Below are 24,299 nucleotides of genomic sequence, written 5' to 3'. Positions count from 1 at the left end.
ATTGAAGAATGAAAAAGATTTGGGCCCCTCTTCTTCTATTTTATACTGTGTGGGCTGAATAAGTACCAAACTTACTGAAGGAGACAAAAAGGAATGTATTCCATATTCCATTCCTTGCCTTCAAACAATCCCCAAGGAGCATCTCTCCACCATTTTTAAATTTTCTCTCTTGTATGTATCTAATTCCAAAGTTTCAAGATGCTCCAGTCAACAGAATCTTCTTATACTTTCTTCAAATTTAACCAGTTAAAATGTGTGTTCATGTCTCCATCCGCACTCTTTAATATAGATAAGATTGAATTAAAGCCATTTATAATGCCGCCAATTTACTATGCATATTGATGAGTGAAAAAATGACTCCAAGTCCAAGGTGAAGGACAAAGATATAGGAGTTCTAAGAATCTTCCGTGGGGAAGAGGAGGCTTTGAAGCCTTTGAGAAAACAGAGATAGTGGATGCCCCTCACCCCCAGTCAGAAAAATTCTTCACCTAAATCCCGGAATGGGGTTCCTGCCTTTGCCAGGCGGACGAATACGAATGTACACAAAAAAACTTTGGTGGATCTATTCTGGTACCTATTGCAAGGCGTGAAGTGTTTCAAAAAGTTATACTGCAGAGGAATTCAAACGGTAGTGTGTTCTGAGAATGGAAAGTGGAGTTGTGGGACAGGGCCCACAGATGCACAAAGCAGGGAGGACAATATCTCTTTTCAAGTCGCTGTGAAGATTGGATTGGGTCTTGTGTTCCATCGGCTCTGTCCAAGATTCTATGCCCGCCTCACCATCTATTCCCATTTGGCTTTATAAGGACATCATTGGGCACACCGTTGCCTTGTGAGAATTGGTCAAAGAAGACAGGAGATAGGCAAGAGCAGTAGTATACAGTTATTTTTCTGAGTATCAGAACTTGGAATTGTACTTGTGAAGAATATAGCATCGTCAAGTTCTAAATTTCAAGGATAGCAGATTGGATCAAGAGAAAAAAAAAGGACGTGTCAGGTAAAAATGCAACTAATCTTGAATAAGATTTATTTGTTTGTAAGTAGTTCTCTATTAAGATAGACATTAATCAGTTGTTTTGATGATAGAAGATGTATCATCATCACCATCATCAAGGAAAGAACATCCATCCTTCTTCAAGAACGCCCATCACTCCTGAAAGGAATTTGTTCCTGCAAGGTGGGAATGGCCCTGGTGATTCAGGACTTGTCCTCTCAACCGATGCTAAGCCTAGACTTAAATGGACGCCAGACCTTCATGAGCGGTTCATAGAAGCAGTTAATCAGCTTGGAGGGGCAGACAGTGAGTGTACACAACAAAATGAGATTCAAGAAATTCTGGAGAAAATATATGATCAGACTCAGCTAATTTAAATATTACTCTTTTCTGTTGCAGAGGCTACTCCAAAAACTGTTATGAAACTTATGGGAATTCCTGGACTTACCTTATACCATCTGAAGAGTCATCTACAGGTTAAGTATCAATATTACCAATGTTATTTTTTAATTTTTCTGTGATAATAGGACTCAGAAATGTTCAGGTATTTCCATCTACCATTCATTAAGTTACCTATCACAGGGTGCTAACTGAAGGAATCTACTGTCAATTCCATCATTTTGAACAAAAAGCCATGTTGTTTTGATAGTTGCACTCTTTACTTGTTTCAAAAAAATAATGAAACCCCTTGTGTTGATCTGTACACTGTGATTAGGAAAAAAACCTGAACAGGCCTGAGAAGAGGAAAATGCCCAATAATAAGCTAAATATCCCCTCCTTTTTGTTTTAGTTGATAGGGTTGTGGTTTGTTGAATTGTGTAACCCACAGAGACTAACTCTAGCATTTTTATGACAGAAATACAGGCTCAGTAAGAATCTTCATGGACAAGCTAACAGTGCGACCAGCAAAACTGGTAGGAGGATAGTCTCTTAAGTTCTTTTGAAATTCTGACTAGAATTTGCTAACACTCTCAGAATGAGGAAGCATCATTCCCCAAGTATTAAAGATTTAGTGGGAAAAACAAAATAAGAAAACTAAACTTAGTATGTGTATGGTTGCAGTGGTGGGAGAGAGGATGCCTGAAGCAAATGGAGCCCTAATGAGCAGCCCCAACATTGGGAACCAAACAAACAAGTAAGAGCTGTAGAATCTTTTCATGTGTGTCATCTACATGTAGTTATTTGGTTTCTAAAAATAATTTCAAGTTCAGCCCTTTACACTAACAATGAAAATTCCTGAATCCAGGAGCTTACATTTAAGTGAAACACTACAGATGATTGAAGCACAGAGAAGGTTACATGAGCAGCTTGAGGTAAGCAATACTGAAAACTTCATTGCTAAAGAATAACTGAAAGCCTTCTTAGCACTACTGAAAATAATGCTATAAGGTTTTCACATGCATGAAATTTCATACCTGCAATTTAAGAGAAGTCCCAGCAAGGATTTGGACACAAATCCAACCGCAGACCCCATAATTCCTCAATTCCCATAAATGCATGACTGCAAAGATAACTCCTAATAATCATCTGAGAAAATTAAAGACCTTTTTTTTTGGGGAAATAGAAATATGAATTTACATTAAAGACATTTTTTTGGAAATAGAAATATGAATTGATGTACATACCATCCAGCCTTTATGTTTGATGTGCATATTTTGATTTTACAAAAGAGAGAGTTATAATGTGTGTGTACCTTACTGTATATGTCAGAAAATTATATTAATTCCAGGGATATAACAGTTCAATTATAGAGTCAGCAAATCAGAAACAAAATCCATAGATAAGTTCACAAATCTAAATGCTTCATTACATATTCTTTGTGCATGCTGACTGATCAGTTTTTGAGATAGAACTTGCACAAATTTATGTGATTTTTATAACATTATATGTTACAATCCACTGCTCTCCAGTTCCTTTCTTTTAATTCTGAAGTCGGTAAATGATTATGAGCTAATCTTTGAACAAAATTATATCCTGAATTGAACTAGGTGCAGCGACACCTACAGCTCCGGATCGAAGCACAAGGAAAATACCTACAGGCAGTGCTGGAGAAAGCCCAGGAGACACTAGGAAGACAGAACTTGGGAGCAGTGGGACTTGAAGCAGCCAAAGTTCAGCTGTCTGAGTTGGTATCTAAAGTATCAACCCAATGCCTCCATTCTGCATTTTCAGAGCTCAAAGAACTGCAGAGTTTGTGCCCTCAGCAAACCCAAACCCAGCCCACAGACTGTTCCATGGACAGCTGTTTGACCTCATGTGAAGGATCTCAAAGAGAGCAGGAGATACACAACTGTGGGATGGGGTTGAGACCATATACTAATGGTAGTACACCTCTAGAGGCAAAAGATACCGCAGAGCCTCCTGGGCTGCAACATACAGTGCTGAAGTGGTGCGAAGACACAAAGGAGAATAGACAGTTTATATCCTCAATGCAAAGGGATGCTGAGAGGAGAACAATGACTGCCGAGAGAAGCAACAGTGATTTATCCATGCGCATTGGACTTCAAGGAGAAAAAGGGAATGGCAGCAACAGCTATTCTGAGGGCAGATTTAAAGGGAGAGCTGAGGCAGACAATTTTGTAGATCGAACCAACCATGGAGCAGATTCAGGTAATTCGGTTAAACAAGAGAATGAGAAGATGTCGCATGGATACAGGCTCCCTTGTTTTGGGGCAAAATTGGACCTAAATGCCCATGACGAAAATGATGTCACTTTGAGTTGCAAACAATTTGATTTGAATGGTTTCAGCTGGAACTGAGAGGATCCGCTGTAAAGGAAAAAAATGTGGAGGAAAAAGTACTCGAATTCTAATTTGGCATCCCAGAGGGAAGTCGGAAACTCTGCAAAGTCAGCCTGCAGCCCTCTCCTTCAGGCTCAGACTGAGAGGAAATAAGTATCAAATGCCTAACAACCAAATCAAAATCTTGTACTTCTATTATCAACCGACATATTTCTTTCAGAGCTCGAATGAGACTCGTGTATAATAATTTCAGTTATGCAATTTGTCTCGATATATGTGTACTGGTACATTTCTTCAATCCAAGTTGAACCATGATCCGCCATTCTCGTGTGGCAACTGCTTGGCGTGTGAGTTCTAGGGCTCCATTAATCAAGTTTTAGATACAAAAGCAGAAATAATTAAGCACTAGCTTCAGCGTTTGGTAGTCGAGAAAATGTAGAAAAAGAAAGAGAAAATAAATCAGAGGTTTAAATCGTAAAACAAAATTTAAGTGAGGAAACCCCGACTCCCGTGAGTCATCGTAGAAACATCAATTTTCTCAGCAACCAAATGCAGATATAAACAACAAATAGAAAATACAATGAAATAAAAAGGAAACAACCTTTTACGCATGTGAATGCTTTAGAGTTTAGAGCACCAAACCATTGAGTTACCACGCTCCGTGCCTCATTGTTACGTGAGCTTTTTTCGCTCTTCGTTCCCTTTTGGCACCATTCAAGATTCAGCTTCTGCAAATTTTCTCGACCGCCGGGGGAAATTTTTCCGAGGAAAGTCATGTCAGTGACTTTATTGGCAGCGCGAGCCGGCTCCGTGAATTTTAAAAATAAATTAAAAAATATTAGTTTTTATTATAAAACTAAATAGAACCAAGGCATGATAAAATAAACCAGCTTAAATTAATTATTATTATTAAATTGAATTGAACCAAATCAACCAAATTCCTATTCAATTGGTTTAATTGTTAGTATACAAGAACCGAATTTAAATCATTAAAACTAGACAAAAAAAAATTAAAATCATTCTATTTTTTGAATATTTAAACAAACATTAAAAATATGTGCTTAGCATTAAATGTAACCATGACCTGCTTCTTTTTTAAAAAAATTTTAAAAATAAATTGAATAATTTAAATTTTAATTTACATATTTATATAGTTATTTTTTAAAATAACTCTTAAAATACAAATGAAAATAACTAAAACATATTTTTTTTAAACATTATTTTATATTTTTAATATAAAATAAAATACAAATGAAAATAACTAAAATACATTTTCTAAAAACATTATTTTATATTTTTAATAATATAAAATAAAAATTTATTTTTAGTTACCAATGTGTTTTCATGTTTTTTATTTTAGATGAGAGAAAACTGTTATAAAATTAGTTTTCAAATAAATCCTTAAAATTATACTTGCAACATTTTTTAATAATAATATTAGTAACTTAACATTAAATGTATCCATGACATGGAAAAGTGGGTTTTGAGTGAATAGTTTGAAAAAAAACACAAATTTGTATAGATCGTATTTATCTTTAAATATTTAAAAATACATGCATTTTTCCATAATTTAAATGATTATTTCATGAAATGACCATTATACACATGTTAATAATACTCATTAACATTTTATTTTATTTTTATCATGAGAGCTAATTTGAGATAAATAAAATATTTTTTAAAAAACAATTAAAACTAAAAAAAAACGTTAAAACAAAAAAAATAAAATTGACTTTCACTTAATTAAACCATTTTGGTATAAAATATAAATATTGACAAATAGCTAAAAATACCATGAGAGTAAATATTTTATTTTATTTTTAATTTTTTTTGTTTTTAATTGTATTTAGTTTTAATTGTAATTTTAATTTTTTTATTTTATTGTTGATGTCGATTAACAAAAATTTTATTAAATAAATGAAAGATAAGGGGATTTACATACTATACAATATAAAAATCATTATTAATTAGGAGATTATAAATATTTGTGTATTATAAAATTATTATTAATTAGAATATTATAAATATTTTATTTATCATTTAAGAATCTTGAAAAAAGTTTATACCATAATTCGTATTTAATATTATATAATAAAAATTTAAAATATATTTATTTGTAAGACACTTTAATAAAATGATAAATTAATTTTAAATAATTTTATTTAATGTTATCCGAGTATTTTATGAAATAATTATTTAGGTTATGAAAAAATATATATATTTTAAATAAATTTTAAAATGAAAGAAAAAAATTTTAATTTATAAAATGTTGAAATTATTTATTCAATATTTTTTAAAATTAACAAACCAAAACCTACTTTTTCATTTTTTATTATCTACTTTCCTATGCCTTTAGTACCAAGTTATTAGTGGCAGATGAAAAAATGTTCATTTTATCAAGTCGAGAAGAGAGTAAAATTTTAATTTAAAAAATCATCGTAGAGGGGATTATAATCATCGATTTGAGTTGGGAAAAATATTGTTAATAAAACTTGAATAAAAAATAAATTTGACCTTTTTATTTGATGGAAATATGCATTTTATTTTTAATATTCGGGAAAATTCGCAAATTGTGGGCGCTGATTTGGGTGCGCGCATGATGCTGCCTCGCGAGTCGAAGCCGCTGAAAATCAAAAAGAGCCCAGCCCAGTCTCACTTACCGAACTGATCCATCATTCTCATCCCTGACCGCACATACCATCTCAAAACTTCCTCTTCTCTCTCGATCTCTCTCTGAAACCCTAGGACCTGGATCGGGCAAATAGCAGCGCTGAACGATAGGGTTGTGGATGATCAGTAGGTGGAATGGGGGCGAGTCGAAAACTACAAGGCGAGATTGACAGGGTTCTGAAGAAGGTTCAGGAAGGCGTGGATGTTTTCGATAGTATCTGGAACAAGGTAATGCCTCGTATCTCAAATCTTATTGTTTATTGGTTATTCGTTTCTTAATCTCCTCTCTTTACTTCAGGTTTACGACACGGATAATGCCAATCAGAAGGAGAAGTTTGAGGCTGATTTGAAGAAGGAGATCAAGAAACTTCAGCGGTATAGAGACCAGATCAAGACATGGATTCAGTCCAGCGAGATCAAGGACAAGAAGGTTAGTCTCAGTCTCAGTCCCAGTTCCTGCCTCTCCTCTTTCCTTTCTTTTCCGACTCCTTTTTTCTTTTTTTCCCCAAGAGACTTCGATTTGGGTGGGGGGTTGGTGGGTGTGTTTGGGGGTTTAACTTTAAGAGACACGATGTTACATGTGCCCTGGCGATTTCCAGAATTTTGAATATTTTAGCTGTTGTTATATTCATTTAAGCTCCATCACTGCGGCCACCATCATTAGTACTCTCCTCTGCAATGGTGTTGCCGATTTGATTGCTTTTAACCGATTCAGTGATGTTCTTTTCCACAATAGCACGAGACATAAGGACACAGCATCTTCATCGTGTGTCACTTCTTTTCCTCTTTACATTTTCTAATCAATGGGAAAATTTTATTATTGCCATTAATCAATTGGATGCATCTATATTACTTCCTTTCCGAGAAGAATCTCTTCCAACCTTCTTTTAGCACAAATCCTCTTCATACAACCTTCATCACAGGGCATCTTCATCTTACCTTGACTGCTCGTGCACTTTAGCTTATGTGATCAATCTGAAGGTTGCTTATCCCACTTTTCAATCATCTTTCTCACATATTGCAGATATTTTGTAAATTTGAGGCCTTTTTTTATTTGATGGATAAAGGAAACAAATATTAAAAAGAGTAACCCCAAAAAAGCACCCCAATCCAAAAAAATCTACAATTGAAGAAGGGCCTAGAAGCGCCACCGACCTCAACAACATCCCATCCAATCCAAAAAAATCTACAATTGAAGAAGGGCTAATAGCTATAAATTTGAGACCTTCAAGCTTGCAATCTAATTCACTTCTGTCATGCACCTAGAGGATCTCCTAGACTCTGGTTGGGGGAGCCACCTGTTTTCAAAATGAGTCTATATAGGAATGTTATTGTCTTTAGATGTCAAGAAATAATGTAGAAATGGTGCCAATTGATGGATTCTTTTACATTCGCTTGTATGTTTTGCCTGTTATATTTTTCATGTGTGCATTATATTGACATTCGTTTCTCAATATTTATTGTATTTTTCCCCATTTTAATTACCAATTTCTGCATTTTTTAGCTGTCAATGTTGCTCTTTGTGTATCTGTGTTCCATAGTGATATTTTCACTTGCATAGCCACCGCTACTCTATTTTGCCACTATCCGTGTAGTTATAGCAGCATCGCCATGACTGTTTCTGGCAATCTTGAGATTGCCACTAATTCTGGGTCACTCCTGGCAACTACTACCCTGTTCACTTTCAGGGTTATAACTGTCACCACCAGCACTACTGTAACAGCCATTCACAACATTCCACATTTTCTAACTGCAATTTCCACCTCCACCACTACTCCAATACAACCCTCACTGACTTGTTAACTGCAACCGCCACCACCTTGTTGCCTCCAAAACTTCTGTATCAGTTCTAAATATGTTTTTAATTGTATTCTAGGTCCAAGGAGAATTCAAAATTTTGGAATTGGATATCCAAGGACTAGTTGTATTTGTGGATATTTTCTCCATGTTTCTAGGGAAGGAAATGATATGGATTGAGATTGACATTTATGGTTGCTGGTTCTTTTACCTGTTAATAAAGAAGAATCCATCTCCTATTTAACGGTTTCTGATGTATAGTTCTTTGCATTTTGAAATTAACATCGTAAAGTGTGGGGGAAATTTGAGTATCTGAGTTTCCTACTGTTCTGCATTGTTGTCTAGTTACATCTTCTGATTTATATTGCCAATTTTGAGATGTGATTTATGTGTCATTATTGTCTTTTCAGCCTCATTTTTCCTAGCAATTTCTTTATAGTTGGATAATTTTAGCTTGTGGATTCTGTTGATAATAACTATGACATATACTCCTTGATTCTGAAGTTGACAGTTATTTGTTTTTTGATATATGTTGACATAGGTTAGTGCCTCTTATGAGCAGGCTCTGCTGGATGCTCGGAAGCTTATCGAGCGTGAAATGGAAAGATTTAAGATATGTGAAAAAGAAACTAAGACAAAAGCATTCTCCAAAGAAGGGCTGGGCCAACAACCTAAAACTGTAAGTTTTAGACACTGTCTTGCTTTCTGCCCAATGTTGAACCAAGCACATGAATTTCTGATAGTAATTTTTTAATCATGGTCTTTAATAGTTATGGTTCTTGCTCAGTGAGGGACTGGATAGTGTGAGATTTTTAGTGCGATTTTTAGAACACCCTTCTGGGTTCAAATCCCGTCTTACCAGCTTAGTTGTCTTCCTAAAATGGAAAGAACAAATTGGAGAACATTGGTAGATTTATTGTGAGTTGCATGGTTAATTTGGTTTTTTATTGGTGTTACTTTTTATTATATTTTGAAGGAGTTCATATCAACCATTCTGGTCAGGCTTGGACCTCTTTGTTAAATATATGCGCTCTTTTGGGTGGTGAGAGGGAGCTCAGTGGTGGTTTGGTTGGTTGCATCATTGAGCACCGGTTTAATATAAAGTACTCTAATTTAGTCATGTTTTAAATTTTAAAATCTAACCTTTTAATCAGATTGTTTATCATGTAATTCTTTTTTTGATAGGACCCAAAGGAGAAGGCTAAATCAGAGACAAGGGACTGGTTGAACACTGTGGTTTGTAACTAAGCCTTTTGCTTAATTCATGTTTTATACTTTCTTTGCCTAAAAACAGAACTGGTTTTTCTTATTTCTTTTTTCTTCTTTTACATTTTTGATCTATATGTTTTAATGATTTCAGATTTATTCTTTCCAGTTTGGCATGCAAGTTGTGCATGATATTCTGTCAAATTATTTGCATAAAAAATTGGTTGTTTGTGCTTCTGCATACTGCATAATGAAGTCCGAATGACATTTTTTGCTATGTAGGGTTTGGAGAAACATGAAAATGAACAAATGGGTGGATGGCCCAAGTGCCTACCAGCTTGATAGTACTTTCTTCTTTTTGTTTTTTATGAATTTGCATTTCTATCTTGTTTTTCTTTGTGATGTTTTGCTATACCATTTTTAGTGATATTTGTTAGTGTTTTGAAATAATGGTTCCATTTTTTTTATTTGAAATAATAGTTCCATGTTACAGTGATTGAATTAGTGTCAATCTGTTTTCTTTTATTTTGAGTTAAATTTTTTTTCATGTGGTTTAGTAACATGTACTGCCTTGAGCAGGTGGGGGAGTTGGAATCCCAAATTGATAGCTTTGAAGCTGAAATTGAAGGGCTATCTGTTAAAAAAGGAAAGACAAGACCACCTAGACTGGTAGGACAGAAAAAAAGGCACTATATGGAAAGATAGCTAATATTTTTGTTGGTGGTTGATGGATTTCACTTGTTCTGCAGACACATTTGGAGACATCTATTGCTAGACACAAGGCTCATATAATGAAGTTAGAACTGATTTTGAGGCTACTGGATAATGATGAATTGAGTCCTGAGCAGGTCAATGATGTAAAAGACTTCTTGGATGATTATGTGGAACGTAATCAGGTTTAAGTTGCTCGAACTTTAATTTTGTTTCTTTATTTTCCTTGACATAGCCTGCCACTTTTAGATGCAACATATATTAAGAGTACATGCATGCATTGCCTTCTGTATGTATAACAAAAGGTCTGATAATGGCTTGCTACCAATAAGAATAATGAGAGAGTTGCTTTAGATGTTTGCTTCTGCATGAGACATAAATATTTTTGTTGCCTTGAATTAATTTTTCAGGAGGACTTTGAAGAATTTAGTGATGTAGATGACCTTTACAACTCTTTGCCATTAGACAAGGTGGAATCACTTGAAGATCTGGTTACAATTGGTGCTCCAGGCCTTGTTAAGGTGAATCTTTCTGGCTTATCCTGTGTTTTCTGATGCTTATGTTTCCAGTGATGGAAGCATGGGATACACATGGCCTTAAGCATATTTATTTATTGATACGTCCTAATCGCTTGGGTTTTTAGGAGATGTTCTAGTCAAAGTTTAGGAGGTTGTGCTTGTTCACGAATATTAAGTAGAAAAAAAGGCCATTCATGTGGTGGTTGCTCTGCTAAGGGGGGCCTTGGGACAGTCAAGTTGGATTCAGGCCTTTCCTTGGGAATTATCTCATGCGGTGGCGATCTTCAAAACTTAAACCTTTGCATTTGTGCTGGTTAGCTCTAGACTATGACCATTGCACCAGTTAGTCACCCACAAAATGTTGAAGGAGGGGGGGGAGCAACAATAAAACTTGAAGGGCATATTTGGTTGTGGAACCCATATGTGAAGCTTTGCTGAACTAACTGCCAAAGATTATGACTTATGAGAGAGCTAACAACAGCCAGTAGTAAGGAGCTGATCATCTTCGTAGCCTTTTGCATTACTGATTAAGTCTTATTATCTTGTTAAGGGTGTCCTTTGTTTCAATGCCATTTTATATATGTTACTAAGATAACTCTGGTCTTAGTGCTTAAGAACCTTTCATCTTATAGATTGATTTATTTTTATATGATTATAATTTATTGATGGGTTACCTTACATGCTTGATAGTGTCATCACTTGGGATCACCTAGATGTTTTGATAACAATGCTGAAGATAATGTTCTCGTCAAAGAGGAACAATTCTGTTTGAAAAATACTGAAGCAAAGACATGACTTAATACTGAGAGGGGAAAAAAACCCCATCTTCTTTCTTCCTTTCAGTGCTGTTGTTCAAGTTTGCTAATTAGTTGTGTGGATTATTAGCATTGGACCTTCAATTTGAAACACTGAATGTATCACCATATTTTTGTTGTATTGATTCTTCAATAGGTCAATTACCCTGTTTAGAGACATTTATTTAGAGACTCGCAGGATCAATTTACCAAATGCCCATGCCTCTGACTTACATTTTGGCATTGATTTAAATCTGAGCAATGGTCTTGCATATTAGCATGAAATTTCACCATTCGTTGATTACTCATGGGTCACTATCTGTTGTTCGAAGGATATATATGACTTTTATCTTGGATTCATGTTTTGGCTATAGTATTTTATGACTTGATGCCATGAACTATGACCTTGAAAGAAGCAGTTTGCCTTGGAATTTGAGGTTCATTCTTCATAGTGCCATGAATAAAAGCATAGGATAACTCTATATCAGTTGATTCAAATTAAAATTTTATGCTTTGTAGGGTGCACCAGCTCTAAGCTTGAAGAATTCTTTGACACCAACCCAAATACCGGTACATTCTTTCACTGTTATGTCAAGAATATTTAGTTTTGTGCCTGGCATTCACGAAAAATGCATTGGATTTTAAAAATGTTCAGAGAAACTAAAGATGTGGTTGTAGTCTATTTCTTTTATAATTTATTTGACAGCTTTGTTGAAGACCTATTTTGTGATATGTCCATTGTAGACATGGTAAAATATAATGCATCATTTGGTGGTTGCTATTTGTTGCCATGGTAAACTCGCATCCATAATTATGTTATATTGCATACTATTTGCTGTTCAGTATATTGTGGCAGAGATTCCAACCATGTCTGTGTGCTTGCACCGAAGTTTCTCTTTGAAAATTTGTTTGTCAACGACTCAACATTCAATCGTCAACATATTTGATGTTTTCTTTATCTGCTTCATAGACTGGAATCAGTTCTCATGTGGATCCAAAGAAGAGTTAAAACGTTTTTCTATGTCTTAAGTTATACGTTATTTTACCTCATTACTTATAAACGCCCCTGATTTCCAGGCCACAGTCACATCTCCTCTTCAACAGAGTACTTCCATCCAGGAACAATCCGAGGAGACAGCTTCACAGGACAGCAATTCTGAGATTGGTCCAAGAACTCCACCTGCCAAAAATAGTGTAATTGGTTCTTCTGCTTCATCAACACCGACGGGGAGCCATGCAACTCCTATACCTTTGAATGTTTCAGCTCATAATTTGTCTGCATCACCTGCTCCGACAATTCTTCCCAGTTCTACTTCTGTTCGAGGTGTCCTGGAAAATGCTGGTACTGCTATTTCATCTCCTGTTAATGTGTCTAGTTCTGCAAAGGAAGAAGAGATTGCAAGCTTCCCAGGCAGGAGATCTTCACCTGCTCTTGTTGAAACTGGACTAGTGAGGGGCATTGGTAGAGGTGTTCCATCCAGCCAACCATCAACAAGTGTCCCACTTAGTTCTGGCATTACAATTCCAAGCAATGGAGGCCTTGGTGCAGTTCCTTCAGCCAATGACATGTCAAAGAGAAGTACTTTAGGTGCTGATGAGAGACTTGGGGGTGGTGGTATGGTGCAGCCTTTGGTTTCCCCACTGAGTAATAGAATGATCTTGCCACAAACTGCCAAGACTAATGATGGAACTGGCTTGGCTGATTCTAGTAGTGTTGGAGAGGCTGCAGTCATAGCTGGCAGAGTCTTCTCTCCTTCTGTAGTTCCTGGCATGCAATGGAGGCCAGGAAGTTCCTTTCAGAATCAAAATGAATCGGTATGCCTCTTAGTTCTACTTTCCACTTTAGCTCGTTTTTATGTGGTATTTGCTTTATGCTTTTAAAGCAAATGTGAATTATTTGCTACTTTTAGAAACTTTGAAACATATGTGCCCCTTTTTGGATATCTTATACCAAAATGCAAATTATCTGGGTCATTATGATATAGAGTTCTTTTATTATCCACTTTAATTTTTTTCTTCTGGTGTGTAGTTTCAGTTGAAAAGAATTTAGATTGCAATGGGTACAATGTAAAAATGGTTGGAAATTTATAAAATGATCACTTTAGTTGCAAATATAAGTAAAAGAATTGATGAATAAATATGTTGAAAGTCTATTCACCCACCCATATCTGATGACAACAGTTTGGAGCAAGAGGCTAGCTACCTAAAAACTGAATTGGAAGAAAACCGTCCGCTAGAAACATTGCTTATAATATAATGGTGTAATTCTTATCCTAATTCATATCATTGCTCATCGGCCATAATCTATCAGATGATGAAGAGCGGAACAATTTCATGGTGTCTTTTACAATGGTTAAGGTGGCAATGGATTGAACTGCTTAGATGAGAGGTTCCAGGTTCAAGTCCTGGTAGGGAGGAGGATAGAATCACATTTACATAGTTCTAAACATTTGAGAGGCAAATAAGGCGAACCCATTTGTCTACTGAAGGATGCCAATATTGCTGACACTTTTCAACATGCCCCCAACATGCATATCATTGATTGGGAGAATTATCCTATGCATACAAAATATTAAAAGAATGGAAAAATATGAGCATACTATTTGGTTGTCTATGGAAGTTCATAAAGAATTTGATCGTACCAAAATTGTTATCTGCCCTGTCAAATGATTGAAAAGCTCATTAGAAGGAATATTTGCATCAAATATGGATAGAGACTATTTTTTGGTGAAATGGTATCCAGTCAGATTGTCTTGTCTGAAAATGATGCTTCAGGTTTGTATGTTGCCATATCAAGCAGAAATGTTTTAAATTAGGAGTACCAGCCCGCCCTTTAGAACCCCCAAAATGGGATCTGCACCAGCTAGCGACTTTTCCAAATATTGATCAATGTAATTTAATGATTGCCAAAGGTTAAGAACTCATCAATAATGTTAAATTGTGTGGTTTCCTCATCTCATCTCTAATCTCTTCTTCATTCAGTATGAATGCAGCATTGCAGCATTCCGAATGATCCTTCAAATTCTCTTTGCTTGGCTTCATTTTTATATTTCAAGGTTTAATTACTTTCATTGTAGTAAAATGTTAAGTATTGTTCTGTTGGAACTCATCTATTTTGCATTTTCAGGGACAGTTTCGGGGAAGAACTGAAATTACACTTGATCAGAAGGAGAAATTTTTGCAGCGTCTCCAGCAAGTGCAGCAACAAACTCAGAGTACCATTCTTGGTATGCCCCCTCTTTCTGGAGGAAATCATAAGCAGTTCTCTGCACAACAGCAAAACCCACTCTTGCAGCAGGTGCTATTTCTTGTTTTGAATTATCCAATTTTTATTTTTTTTATGAGACTGTTTTGAATTATCTATTTATTTGTTTATTTTGCTTATGCTTCCAAGTTGGTTTCTTATGAAAAACATATTTGTGAACAACGCTAGCCGTATGCTTTCTAAAAGGTTTTGTGGCATGATTGTAGATGACAAGGCGCAGAAAGAACTTGGCGTCATAAAAAATGTTCATGTTAAATTTAGTTCTATATATTGAGATAAATTTTTTTGTATGCTTCCTATTATTATATTTTTAGGAGATTAATAGTCCAACAAATTTTATTAATATGCTTATCTAAAAGCTGTCCTTTTCATCTAGAAAAAGAGTAATTCTTTATTTCGTTAGTCATCTAATTGGAAATTTGAATGGGAACTGATCAATACTGTCACTATTTAACTATTTAATAAAAGCTAATCATCAACCCACAACCTTTTCTTATCACAACCACCACCAGATGCCACAGTCAAATCAAGCTGCACTGCCTCTATGGATCAGCAGCCACCTAAACCACCCTCACTGTGCCACTGACATTTTCCATTATCACCCATCTCCTTGTAGAATTGCCACCCTGTATCTGCATCAACAGCATTCCTTACCTTACCTGCTCCCATTTTCACTATGTTGTGGACAAGTGCTGTCCAATTCCTGTCTGCTACGGGATTCAAGTTTTAACGAGCTGTTTCTAACAACCCAAAATCGCTTGAATGCCATTTAGTCATTCAGTGGGTGAATCCATAAAATTACAGGACGCCCTGATCAGAATTTTTAAAAATTTGATGCTGAATTTAAATTCATTCAGCTTAAAATGGAAGAAGTTATGTTTTTTTTATCATGCTCTGATTTTGTATAAGGTGATGGTCTCCATTTTGTCTCTCCAGGGACCTTTTTTCTTCATATGTATTTTCCCTTTAATGATTCCATCTGTTTCTTATTGTCTTTTTATAACATCTCTTAAGCAACAATGTACATTCTTCCTTGTTCCTTGTTCCATATTTCCTATCAAAATAAAATAAAGCAAAGAATCATCAATATTCCTTGCATAACATTTGATTCCGTGTGCAGTTTAATTCTCAAAGCTCATCTGTCTCACCTCAAGTTGGTCTGGGAGTTGGAGTCCAGGCACCTGGTCTCAACACTGTTACATCTGCCGCCATACAGCAACAGCCAGGTTCCATCCACCAACAGTCTAATCAGCAAGCTTTGTTATCTACTGGTCCAAAAGATGCTGGTAACCTCAAATTAGTCATGCCTGTTTGTTCTAATTTTGGGGGTATAGTTTTAGTGCTAGGACAGTGTGACTATTACTCCCACAAGGCACACTTTGAGGGTTGGAAGTTGAAACTGCACTTCACTCCTCCATTCCATAAAAATCTTAGTTTTTGGTTGCAATTTTTCCATGCCGTAGTGATCTTTCTTATAAGTCCAGAACAAATGTCACTTTCAACCTTGTTTGCAAGTGGGGTTGAGACAGTTGATTTGAATCTTTTATGAAAATTGGCCTAGAACTCTATTTTAACCCAATGTTTGTGATCAAATTTTTTCCATGTTCAGTTAAGTAGCATAAGACTGAACTTGAAATAAATTAAACAAACTGAAAGGAATATTAAAGATGCTAGAAAATGCAGGGTATTTATTAATAATGGTAAAAGAAATGAGGTAATTGCAGAAGGCTCTATTTTGATTATCTCTATATTACAAAACCAGAATAGATGAAATGTTATTTGCATATCATGTAGATGTTGGCCATGTCAAAGCTGAGGACCAGCAGCAACAACAAAATGTATCTGATGACTCGACAATGGAATCTGCTCCTAGTTCTCTTGGAAAGAATCTCATGAATGAGGATGATTTGAAAGCTCCATATGCAATGGACACATCTGTATGTTAGATTTTTATGGTTTTTGACTTATATACTATCTTGTTTGGGCAAGTTATGGTTTGCTAAAAACAGGATTGTTGTTATATGACTGGAGTTGATGTTTTAAATTTTATAAAAAAAAATATTTTTCCTTTGACATAATCTTGATTTATAAATTTTTGTATTGCAGGCAGGAGTATCTGGCTCTTTGACAGAGCCTTCCCAAGTGCCAAGAGATACTGATCTCTCTCCTGGGCAACCTGTACAATCTAACCAACCTTCTGGCAGCCTTGGTGTTATTGGTCGAAGAAGCATATCTGACCTTGGTGCAATAGGTGATACCCTCAGTGGATCAGCTGTGAATTCTGGGGGGATGCATGATCAGCTTTACAATCTACAGATGCTTGAGGCTGCTTTTTACAAGCTTCCTCAACCTAAAGACTCGGAACGTGCAAGGAACTATACTCCAGTATGACAGTATCTTGATTTATGTGGTATTGCAAAGTTTTCTATAGCCATTTATACGGTATAAATATATGTTTTTCCTGTTTCTTCTACAGAGGCACCCTGCTGTGACCCCTCCAAGCTATCCTCAAGTACAGGCACCCATTGTCAATAATCCTGCCTTCTGGGAACGGCTGGGTCTTGATACTTTTGGCACTGACACCCTGTTCTTTGCATTTTACTATCAGCAGGTATTGTTAGCTTTCTGTAACAATCCTTCATAGTGTTTACCATTATGTGGTTATCTTGAGCATATTCTCAAGCGCATTACTTTCTGTAGAATACTTATCAGCAATATTTGGCTGCAAAAGAACTAAAGAAGCAATCGTGGAGATACCACAGGAAATATAACACATGGTTTCAGAGGCATGAGGAGCCAAAAGTTGCCACTGATGAATTTGAACAGGGGACATATGTGTACTTTGATTTCCATATTGCTAATGATGACCTACAACATGGATGGTATGTTGACATAACACTTACTCTTTACTTGAAGCTTTTGCTTGTGACCATGTTTGGTTGATATCTTACAAATAAACAAACTCTTAGTTATATTATTTTGGATGCTTACGGGGCCAGTTTATTTGTGATCATAGATCTAGGTGATTTTTATATGAATCAAGTTCAATTATATCCTTGCGATTATATCTTTTCTGCTCATAAGTTGCAATTATACCTTGTTGATTGCAAAATAAGCTAATTGAGGAACTGCATTTATACCTTTCAAATTCAAATTAGGCCTGTGCTTCTTCTTTTCTTTCTTCCTTTTTTTTTTTTTGTATTCATACAGGCAGTGGCATGAAAACTCCACAAATGAATGATTTATGTATTTTGGTGAATGATTTTGTCACTCCTTGAATCCCAAGACCTTTGGTGTGCAGGGATATTAATTAATTCAATAAATTTAATTTAGACTAATAAGACTTTTGATTAACATTTTGCTGCATAAAAGCTAGTATATTGACTTAGTTGTAGTAGTTGATTGAACTAAAGTGTGAGATCAACTGAGTTAATTTGAAATGTACATTGATGTAAACCTCAAAGGTAATTCATTTTTTTTTTTTTGATAGGAAACGACAACGGAATATATTGATAAAAAGAAGGTACAATTAGAAGGATGAGAAATCCTCCCACCAAAGAAAAACAAGACTACAAGTAATCAAATATAAGAAATACAACGAGAGAATAAGCAAACGGTCTATTTACACACCGCTAACCAATCAAGTTGTAACACGTTAAGAGGTATCCCCTTAAAAACCTTAGAACAAAAAGCCCATAGAGAAGCCAAAAAACGAATAGAATCCCAAAGATACCTTGAATTCCTTGCTTTATCCTAAAAAATCCTTACATTTCTTTCCCGCCACACCACCCACATTAACGCGATGCACGCGTCTTGCCATAAAACAACCCCTCTCTTAGAAGATCCGAAACCATTAAAATTAGTAAAAAACATGTCAGAGATGCTCCTTGGGGAAACCCAATTCATCTTTGCTAACTGAAATAATCTGTGCCACAACCCCTTGGTCAAAGAGCAATGGAGGAAAATGTGATCTACTGTTTCTCCATGCTTCATGCACAACTTACATATGTCGGGACTAAGTGCTTTGTGGGGTCTTCTCAATTGTAGCAAGTAATTAGTATTAACCTTCTTGTGCGCCACCAACCAGACAAAAGACTTGACTTTGAAAGGGACTTGAGAATTCCAGACAAACTTAGTAGGGAACACTAGAGGCGACTCGGAATATTGGGATAAGGCCAGAAAGAAAGATTTGATTGTGAAAAGACCTGAAGGAGATAAGGACCAAGATCTCTTATCTGGAACCGAAGGAGATATGTGTAGACGATCAAGAGACCGCATAAGGCTTTCTAAATCTTCTATCTCAGAATCAGTAAGATTTCGGCGAAAATTGAAATTCCAAGAGAAAGGACGGGAATATTCAAGAATTGATGAAATAGGAGCATTTTTATCCGTGACTACGCTAAGTAATCTTGGATATTGGATTCCCAAAGGTTGATCTCCCCACCACAAGTCATCCCAGAACCGAATTCTATCCCCGCCCCCTACCACAAACCGAGTAAACTTGGAAAACTCTTGGAAGACTAGTGCAATGGCCTTCCAAGGACAACGATGAGACCATCTAACAATATTGTTGACATCCCAACCATTGGAGTGTGATCTATAAATGCTTAAGATAACCTGATGCCACAGAGCTGAACCCTCCCTAGGATATCTCCACAACCACTTCCCTAAAAGAGCGACATTCCTCATAGAAATCTTTCCAAAACCCAAACCCCCTCTCGACTTCGGCTTGCACACAATGTCCCAATTAACCAAATGGTCTCTTTTGCCTTCCCCTACGCCTGACCATAAAAATTCTCTTTGCATTCTCTCAATTTTTGCTGCCACTGAGGCGGGAATCTTAAACAAGGAGAGAAAGTAACATGGCATATGGGTGAGACAAGATTGAATGAGGGTTATCCTACCTTCAAAAGATAAATACGTCTTCTGCCACCCATCTAATCTCCTTGATATCCTCTCAATCACAGGATCCCAAAAGCCACTCGCCTTATGATTCCCTCCCAGAGGAAGACCTAGGTAAAGTATAGGCCACCCAGAAGCCTTGCAGTCAAGCATCTTGGCCAGCCTAGAAAGGTGATTCTGTTCAAGATTAATGCCATAGATGTTGCTTTTGTCAATATTAACTTTCAAACCGGAAATATGCCCAAACACTAGCAGAACATTCTTAAGCGTCATCATATCCTCTTCTCGAGTAGTGGAAAAGAAAATGGTATCATCTGCAAATTGTAAATGGGATACCCTTGTTCTGTTCCTACCCACCCTGAAACCCTCCAAGACGTTTCTCTCCTCAGCTTTCAATAACATCCTACTCAATACATCTGCCACTATAGTGAACAAAAAAGGTGATAAAGGGTCGCCTTGTCTTAAACCTCTAGATGCCTTAACCCACCCTTTCGCATTACCGTTCACTAGGACTGCATAAGAAACCGAGGACAAGCAACCTCTCATCCATTTCCTCCATCTAAGACTAAACCCTTTCATCTCCAACACATGATCCAAAAAATCCCAACTCACATGGTCATAGGCCTTTTCAAAGTCAATTTTGAATACAACTCCTTCCTCCCCTGTTCTTCTTTTCTCATCCATTATCTCGTTGGCTATGAGAACTGCATCCAAAATTTGTCTCCCTTGCACGAAGGCTCCTTGAGTGGAATGAATGGTCTCGTGAAGTACCCCTCTTAGACGCCCTGCTAACACTTTGGCTATTATCTTGTAGAGACTAGTGATCAAGCTAATAGGTCTAAAGTCTGAGATTCTCCTTGACATGCTTTTTTTGGGTAACAAAACTATAAAGGAAGCGTTGGTGCAAAAAGGTAATTCATTCTTAGATAAAGCTTCCAAAAATTAAGGTAACCTTGAATTTATTTTACATCTTTCCATCAAACTTGTACATACTATTACGTATACCATCAAAAACACCACTCCATTACCAAAATTTATGTGTTCTACAATTTTAAAATGCAAAGGCTCCATAGACATAATCTAAGCAGCTCCGCTGAAGAAATGATTGCAAGTAATTACTGTTTATGCACATGGTATGATTATGCAACAACACTTCTATTCTAGGGCTTAGCAGGGATACACATCCAAACCTCTTTGTAGCATACTTGTATTCTTCCTGTGTACCATGTGCTTCCTTTTTGTTGCCTTTAGTTTTTATATCTCATTTGCCTATAAAAAAGGGATATACATCTAAACCTGGATTATATGTCCAAGAAGATCTTTTGGTAAATTTTGGGGTCTTGCCTTATGGACCAAATACCCTTCTTCCTTTGGAGACTAACCTCCTTGATACAATTTCCTTATTTTAACCATAAAAACACTTAATATCACATGTATCTCATTTTAACAAGTGTAATTGCATCATGAATTAACCAAATGTCTGGTAGTCATTTTAGAACAAAAATTATCCTTTGGGGGCAATAATGACCATACTTTTGCAGCTAGAAAAGAAGGTGATAAGTTTACATGAATAGGCAAGGACACGAGAATTTTAAGATCCTCAATTCCTAATTAGTAAGGTTACAACAAAAATTAAAGTTCCAAGACAAAGAGGAGAAATTTCAAACAAATGAAATAAGAGAATTTCTATTTGTCATTACTCTGAACAGGTTTCGAAATTGGGAGCAAAGTGGTCGATTTCCCCATCATAAATCTTCCCAGAAAACAAATCCTAGTACCATTACCCATAGAAAATAGAGTGTGAATAGAAAAATCTGATAGAACTTGAGCAATGGCTTTCCTAGTGCAATGGTGTGACCATGTAATTGCAATGTTGGCATCCCAACCATTAACGAGTAACTCGTAGATACTTAAAATGACCTTATGTTATAAAGCATAACTTTCACAGGGGAAAGTGTCATTTCCCTAAAAAGAGCTTTATTCCTCAAAGGAATCTTCCCTAGATTCACCTTACTGTAGTTCAAGGTTTGATTCTACTTCTTATTCTTTATCTAATGATTAACAACGTCAAATGATTGGATTAACAGTATTTCATTTAATTTTATTTAATTACCATGGCTTTTATAATTTTAGCAACTTGAAAACTAATCTGTTAAAACTTCATAAGAAAAGCAATTAGCATCTCATCTTTTCCTATAATTTTTTTCTGAAGGAGCTGCAAGACTATCGAGTTTTGAAATGTTTCCAATAATCAAGCCATAACTTTAGTGGTTACAAGCTTGTAAGGGTGCCCAATTAGTTAGGGTGAATGTTGAGAAGTGTAGTTGAGATGCACGGTCTTGAGTTTAATTCCTGCTGCTGGTTGAATACCCTAGATTACCTGGTGTTGGTTGTGGTAGGTGCAAATCTCACCTTGAGGTTTGGATACCCATGGAGAGTCCGAAGGGCTTGGCCATGGAAGGTTCCTTGGTTATGAAAAGAAAAAAGCCTTTAGTGGTTAAATGCCATGCTTTTATCATTGTGGAATCTTGCTGAGCTAAAATGATAATTGAGGGATCTTTTTTATCAAAATAAAATATTAAGGATTTGTATTATTAGAAACTACAAAATTTTTAACTTCCTGAGTTAGTTGATCAGATAAAGGGAAAAAGGCTAGTGAATTGGCGACCCTAGTTAGTAAATCAGCCATGAGAGTGTTTACTTATTTAACCAACCTTTGAAGAATCTAAACTATAGGCTTTGAAGTTGAATGGTGTCTCATCACTCCAGATTCTGTATTTGAAATGAGATAAAAGTATTTATTGTTTTTTGGGGGCATGCACTGGCCCTCAGAGAACATGATGTTTGATTATCTTAAATCTCAATCTTATGATGACTTTTTTGGAAGTTCATCCTTAAATGAAGAGCACAATGCTGTTTCTTTCTTTGTATATTTTGTTCTCATGATTAATCTTTTTATTAAATGGTGATACCAGGTGCCAGAGGATCAAGACTGAATTCACTTTTGAATATAACTATCTCGAAGATGAACTTATTGTATAGAAGATGAACAAAAGATTCTACATCGATGATCATTGTTGACACTTGGTTTGTACCATGCCCACTATGCTAGATTTTATGTCAGCAAGTTTCTGTTACTTGGAATACTAGTACTGCCATTTAAATTGTGATTTGACCTCATTCATGCTTATTGACGGAATGGTAGTAGTAGTAGTAGTAGCTGTTTTATGTGTGGCTATCAAAAGCAGTCCCTCATTTAAAAGACTTTGATGGGAATCCTACATACATAACCATGCCCTTGTATCTCCACTAAGGTTGTGCATGGTACCCTCAAAAATCAGTCGAATTTTGTTTGCATTGTCAGAGTTGATAGCAATCATCCTAGTTATTCAGATTTTAGCCCAATACTGGAATTCTCAGTATTAAACCCATTTTCAGGATTCTCATGTTGGTCGGCTATTGGCAACAAGAAGTGTGTTCTCATGGACAATGTTCTAGAAGTGGCCTGAATCCATCACTAGTATTACTCATTTGCAATTCTTTTACTAGAAAATGGTTTAGTTGTCCATTAGTAACAAGGCTAGTTGGTCTACACTCTGTTCTGTATTCTTTATCCATTAAATCTCTCGTGTTATCATTTGGGTTGATTTGATTTACCTCGTTGAGGTTTTGATTAAATACATTTACCCTTCACAGGTTTGAAATTTCATCAAATACCTTTGTTATTTTGTGTGAGAAGATCGAGTGAAAATGATACATAAAAAAGATATGGATGACATTTCAAACCAACGAGAGTTGCGTGTATTTTGCCAAAACCTTATAAAGGTGAATGATATTTTAACCATTGTTATTTAGGCCTTATTTTTGGAGTGATAAGATATGTTGTGTTTCTCTATTTCCTTTTTTATTTTTTTTATTGTTATTCCTCACCCAGAATGAGTATCGTGTGCTGATGGAATTTTTGAATTAAAAATAAATGATACTAAAGTACTTTTTTTTTCCATGCTTTATACCCATGTGCTTGCAGGTAATTGCCTGAACTTGGGTCGGACAGTTGCTTAGAAAGTGTTGGCAACTAAGAACCTTTTATTGATCATCCTCTGATCTTTCACCTGGGTATGGGTCATTAGACTTCATGTTACCATGCCCAATCGTTTAAACCTCTGAATCCAAAGGGATATTATGTTTTCAATGACAGATATAAATGCGTATCCTTCGCCATCTCATCTTTTTGGTACCTGATCAGGAATCTGTTCTCTCTTATAGAAACGTGGGTGTTGGAGGCCGAAAACAGCTAATATAAACATAACTGGAAAGTCATATATAGGGGCGGTACTTTTCAAAAATGCTTGTTATCAGAAAAGCCAGTTGTGAGGATTAGGGTGGACCCCCAAGACCGGCCTTATCGCATAACCCCGAATGCCCGCCCCTCTGCTACGATTCTATCCTGGGACTCTTCGTATTCCATGGTAAAACATTTAAAAAAGCCTGCGATAACTGTGTCAGATTTCAGTTCTTGTTTTTTTAGTTTCACCAAAAGTATGAGAAAAAAAAGACTAATTTATTTGGAACTTAAGATGGATGTCGTCTCAGATGCTAATCTTTTGAAATTGTGTGGAGCGATCCTGAGAGGATATAATAGAATTGTTGGATAAGATGTTGGGCTCAATGGCCAAACACGTCGAACATGTTATTTCAGAA

General features: G+C 36.0%; 2 protein-coding genes across 14 annotated transcripts; both read left to right on the top strand.

The window, feature by feature from the left end:
• The first annotated feature begins 828 nt into the window (after positions 1-828).
• LOC100248614 (myb-related protein 2) lies at positions 829-4,033 on the top strand. 2 transcript variants are annotated; one of them, XM_010655531.3, is made up of 7 exons: positions 829-997; positions 1,090-1,300; positions 1,394-1,470; positions 1,851-1,908; positions 2,057-2,129; positions 2,241-2,307; positions 2,983-4,033. In XM_010655531.3, the coding sequence occupies exons 2-7, from the start codon at positions 1,090-1,092 to the stop codon at positions 3,751-3,753; spliced, it is 1,257 nt and encodes a 418-aa protein (XP_010653833.1). In that variant the 5' UTR covers positions 829-997; the 3' UTR covers positions 3,754-4,033. The 2 variants fall into 2 exon arrangements, with proteins under 2 accessions (XP_010653833.1, XP_002282324.1); XM_002282288.4 differs by having other exon boundaries at positions 1,087-1,300.
• A 2,191-nt stretch (positions 4,034-6,224) lies between these two features.
• On the top strand, positions 6,225-24,299 carry LOC100253711 (uncharacterized). Of its 12 annotated transcripts, none has more exons than XR_009466471.1 (18): positions 6,225-6,633; positions 6,704-6,835; positions 8,765-8,881; positions 9,388-9,438; positions 9,988-10,077; positions 10,158-10,304; positions 10,530-10,640; positions 11,951-12,001; positions 12,509-13,246; positions 14,559-14,729; positions 15,817-15,982; positions 16,491-16,633; positions 16,803-17,081; positions 17,173-17,307; positions 17,397-17,578; positions 22,574-22,685; positions 23,626-23,714; positions 23,865-24,299. XR_009466471.1 is itself a non-coding variant. In XM_059739303.1 (17 exons), exons 1-16 carry the CDS (start codon positions 6,541-6,543, stop codon positions 22,638-22,640), a joined length of 2,673 nt encoding a protein of 890 aa, XP_059595286.1. In that variant the 5' UTR covers positions 6,225-6,540; the 3' UTR covers positions 22,641-22,685; positions 23,626-23,835. The 12 variants fall into 12 exon arrangements, 9 of the variants coding, with proteins under 9 accessions (XP_059595286.1, XP_059595288.1, XP_059595287.1 ...); XR_786444.3 differs by having other exon boundaries at positions 6,290-6,633; positions 8,744-8,881; XR_009466470.1 differs by lacking the exon at positions 23,865-24,299 and adding an exon at positions 23,797-23,835 and having other exon boundaries at positions 6,290-6,633; positions 8,744-8,881.

Source organism: Vitis vinifera, chromosome 8 (assembly GCF_030704535.1).
Source record: "Vitis vinifera cultivar Pinot Noir 40024 chromosome 8, ASM3070453v1".
NCBI lineage: Eukaryota > Viridiplantae > Streptophyta > Magnoliopsida > Vitales > Vitaceae > Vitis > Vitis vinifera.
This window is presented reverse-complemented; position numbering and strand designations above follow the sequence as displayed.

Excerpts from the sequence above, each read along its gene's own strand:
- LOC100248614 (XM_010655531.3), top strand. The coding sequence starts at position 1,090 with ATGTATCATCATCACCATCATCAAGGAAAGAACATCCATCCTTCTTCA. Across the intron at positions 2,130-2,240 it reads ATTGGGAACCAAACAAACAA|GAGCTTACATTTAAGTGAAA; the intron begins GTAAGAGCTGTA and ends TCCTGAATCCAG. Across the intron at positions 2,308-2,982 it reads GGTTACATGAGCAGCTTGAG|GTGCAGCGACACCTACAGCT; the intron begins GTAAGCAATACT and ends GAATTGAACTAG.
- LOC100253711 (XM_059739302.1), top strand. The coding sequence starts at position 6,541 with ATGGGGGCGAGTCGAAAACTACAAGGCGAGATTGACAGGGTTCTGAAG. Across the intron at positions 6,634-6,703 it reads TCGATAGTATCTGGAACAAG|GTTTACGACACGGATAATGC; the intron begins GTAATGCCTCGT and ends TCTTTACTTCAG. Across the intron at positions 17,082-17,172 it reads GTGCAAGGAACTATACTCCA|AGGCACCCTGCTGTGACCCC; the intron begins GTATGACAGTAT and ends TTTCTTCTACAG.